Here is a 3,352-nt window from a genome sequence, read left to right as displayed (position 1 = left end):
GGTCGAGTCCCCACCCCTGGAGGGGTTTCAAGGTCACTGAGATGTGGGGTTGGGGGAGATGGTTTAGGGGTGAGCTCTGTAGAGCAGGGTCAGTGGTTGGACTCGATGATCCCAGGGGGCTTTTCCAACCTGAAGGATTCTAAGATTCTAACTCTATTAGTTGCCTGGTTGTAGGAGTCTGCAAGGCTTTGTCTCTCCTGCCCGGGACATAAAATCACCCCGACAGAGGCAGTGGCCGGATTTCCTTCATGTGGACATGGGCACACAGGAAAAATGTTTTTCACCACGTCTTATCCAGGTGGCATTTTGCCCTTGATCTGGGATCTGGCAAGAATCACCAGATTGCACAGGATGGGCCCAAAGTCTTCGTAGTCCAGTGGTGCTGAGTGCCTGAGAACACAGAATAGGAGGAGATCTGGTGTCAAAATGGAAATCTGGTGTCAAAATGGAAATCTGTCCTGTAGGACCTTCCCCGTACAAACCGCCTTTGGCCCCAGTGCTGAGGGATACGGCATTTTTTTTTTGTTTTGGCGCAGCCCAAAATATTTCTAAAGCGCTTCTGCGCCGTCCCTGTTCTGCGCTGCGGGTGCAGGAAGATCCTGACGATTCCCTTTGTTTCCCCAGATTTTGCTGTGCGACTCTTGCGACAGCGGGTACCACACCGCCTGCCTTCGCCCTCCGCTCATGATCATCCCCGACGGAGAGTGGTTCTGCCCGCCCTGCCAGCACGTACGCTTCCTCTTCCACCTCACTGCTCGCTTGGTTTTTGCCTTTGCTTGCGCCTGTGGGAGTTTAACGAGTTCTTTTATCGTTTTTCGGTTAAAAAATGCCATGACGAAGGGTAGGGATGCCGGTCTTGCCTGCGAGTAAAACTGAGGTTGGGGAGGTGGTTTTCTTTCCCCGTTTTTTTCTGCTCGTGACCAATGACTGTGTTGCCGTTGTGAAGGACGGAAATCTCCAACCACGCTGCTTTTTCTCCCGTATTTGGTTAAATTACCTCAATACTAACATACTATTAAAAAATGTCTTAATTTTGCTCAAAAGAGACCTCCTCGCTGGCGTCCTGGCAGGGGCAGCAGTAGGCAGTGAGGGAGCGAGCGCTGGGCAGAGCAAGCAGCTGCTCCTTCTTCCAAGATGTTTGCTGGGGCACTGGTTGGAAAAAGCTGCTTTTTCTAACAAAAAAAGGGAAAGGCGGTGCCGTCCTTGTCTGGTGACAGACAAGCAAAAAAGCTTTTTTTGAAGGCTAGAAGCTGCTTCTGCCAAAAAAATAAAAAACACCAAACAAAAAAATATGGTGCACGTGTCCAGGTTAATTTATCGTGTGTCTAAAATATGAAGTTTTGCAGGGATGGTACTTGGGAGGGTGAGCCCAGGAGGGTGTGATGCCCTTCTCCTGAAATATATGGGGTGCCTGATCTCAAGCACCTTCCTTTTAGAAAGTTTTTAGAAAAACTCTTTTAGAAAAATTCTTTGTGCCAACAGCGCTCTTCCCCTGCCAAAAGCAAACCGTGCTGGCACGGCGCGACGCGGCTGTGCCGAGCATCCCTTTTCACTTCTCTTCCAAGAGTGTACTTTTGTGAGAGTTTGCAGTTGCACCTTGGGGTTAAAAGTGTCTCCTGGGTCTGTTGCTCTTCACTAATTTTTAATACAAGAGATGTCAGGTTTGTTACATTGTGAAGATGATGGGGAGCTTCAGGTCGTGCTTTAGGGTTGTTGTAAAGCCTTCGTCATCAAAGAGGAGCCTCTGGTGTAGCAAGACACTCACCCTGCTCCCAGACAAACACAGAAAGAGTGAAAGCCGGTGTGAAAATGGTTACGAAAGAGCCTAACGTTGTGTTCCCCTCTCTTAGAAATTACTCTGCGAGAAGCTGGAAGAGCAACTACAAGATCTGGATGTCGTCTTAAAAAAGAAGGAGCGTGCGGAGCGCAGGTACTACTGACAGCAAGCTGCTGTGCACAGGGCTAGGAGGAACTCGAGAAAGAACTAGGTAGGAGGAACTCCAGAGCTAGGTAGGAGGAACTCCAGAACTAGGTAGTAGGAACTCCAGAGCTAGGTAGTAGGACCTCCAGAACTAGGTAGTGGGAACTCCAGAACTAGGTAGTGGGAACTCCAGAACTAGGTACTGGGAACTCCAGAACTAGGTACTGGGAACTCAAGAAAAGAACTGGGCTGGGGGCTGGGGAGGAAAGCAGTGACAAACTGGGAACTGGCAGGACCAGTTTTGACTTCCCCCTGCTGAGTGGCGGCACAGTGCCGGGAGCGCCTGCAAGGAGGGGGGAAAGAAGTCCAATAATTAGAAAAGAGAAGCAAATCATGTTAAACTTGCAGGTGCCTGAACACCAGTTTGGCTTTCCCATACCAGCAGTGAAATGGTTTTCAGCGCTGGTTCAGCTGAGCTCCTGCCGTAAGCAAGGTTAAGTCCTGGCCTTGGTACAGGTGTCGTCCAGATTAACATGACTTTTGAGTCTTGTTGCTTTAGATCCCGTCAGACTTGGCCGAATTGCTGGTTTCTGCAGTTGCTGTAGCGCAGCGGGACGGCTAAATTGCGGCTTCGGATGAAGTTTTGTGCCCGCCCCTGCCATCGGCTAAATGCAAACCACCTCAGTGGGTTTACAAATGACATTTGGGATATTTGGAACATCCTGTCGGCAGTTTTCAGCCCTTAAAATGAGGGCCCTGAAACAGAGTCTGCAGAATTTCTACCTCCTAGGACATATATTGGGCACTTTGCAATATTTAGTGACGTCTGTGTGCGTTACTAAACAAAGCTTTGTGTGGGTTGTATGTTAAAAGGCAAATTTCACCAGGACGTGAGACCCTTTTAAACAAAGTAGCTGTATTATCCCCCTACGTGGGACGTAGGGATTCGGTGCTGGGAGGAGCGGAGCACGGTCCGTGTCCCTTTGCAGCTTCCTTCAAATCTCCGGTTACCGCTGGTGCAGCTGCCACGCATCACGTACCCACTGGTACCTACTGCTTTGTGTTGTATCTCATAAGACTGGTTGGATTTTTAATTTTTTTTATCTTTTTGAATCTCTTAAAAAGAGAAATGAGCTTGGGTTACGAAAGTTTTCTTGGTCCAGTAGTTGAATATTGACGTCTTTCAACTTCCTGGTGGTAAGCCTGAGGAAATAAGGGGAAAACTGGTGAAGAATTACGATGCTAGAGGAAACAGTAGGTTTTATTACAGCTTTTTGTAAAAGTCGAAGCGGGTTGGGTTGATTGGGGCACAGAAATCTTCTGATGCAGTGTTCCTGTAAACTGATGGTGCGTGTGGTCTGTCCTTTTGGCAAAGAGAGGAAAACCAACGGTCTCGCCGTGGGCACACACCCTTCACACCTGAGCCAGTGG

At 48.8% G+C, this 3,352-nt stretch overlaps 1 protein-coding gene across 1 annotated transcript in view; it reads left to right on the top strand.

Moving 5' to 3' along the window:
* LOC104277507 (remodeling and spacing factor 1-like) overlaps nt 1-1,930 on the top strand; it is a gene marked incomplete at both ends in the record, with an annotated part of 7,019 nt that extends 5,089 nt beyond the window's left edge. The window contains 2 exons of the mRNA XM_009874153.1: nt 625-729; nt 1,851-1,930. Coding sequence (XP_009872455.1) covers nt 625-729; nt 1,851-1,930 — 185 coding nt within the window. The remainder of the gene's footprint in view (nt 1-624; nt 730-1,850) is intronic.
* Nucleotides 1,931-3,352: the final 1,422 nt, after the last annotated feature.

This window comes from Apaloderma vittatum, unplaced genomic scaffold, assembly GCF_000703405.1.
Source record: "Apaloderma vittatum isolate BGI_N311 unplaced genomic scaffold, ASM70340v1 scaffold42777, whole genome shotgun sequence".
Taxonomy (NCBI): Eukaryota; Metazoa; Chordata; class Aves; order Trogoniformes; family Trogonidae; genus Apaloderma; species Apaloderma vittatum.
Note: the sequence above shows the minus strand (reverse complement) of the source record. Positions and strands in the feature narration are given on the sequence as shown.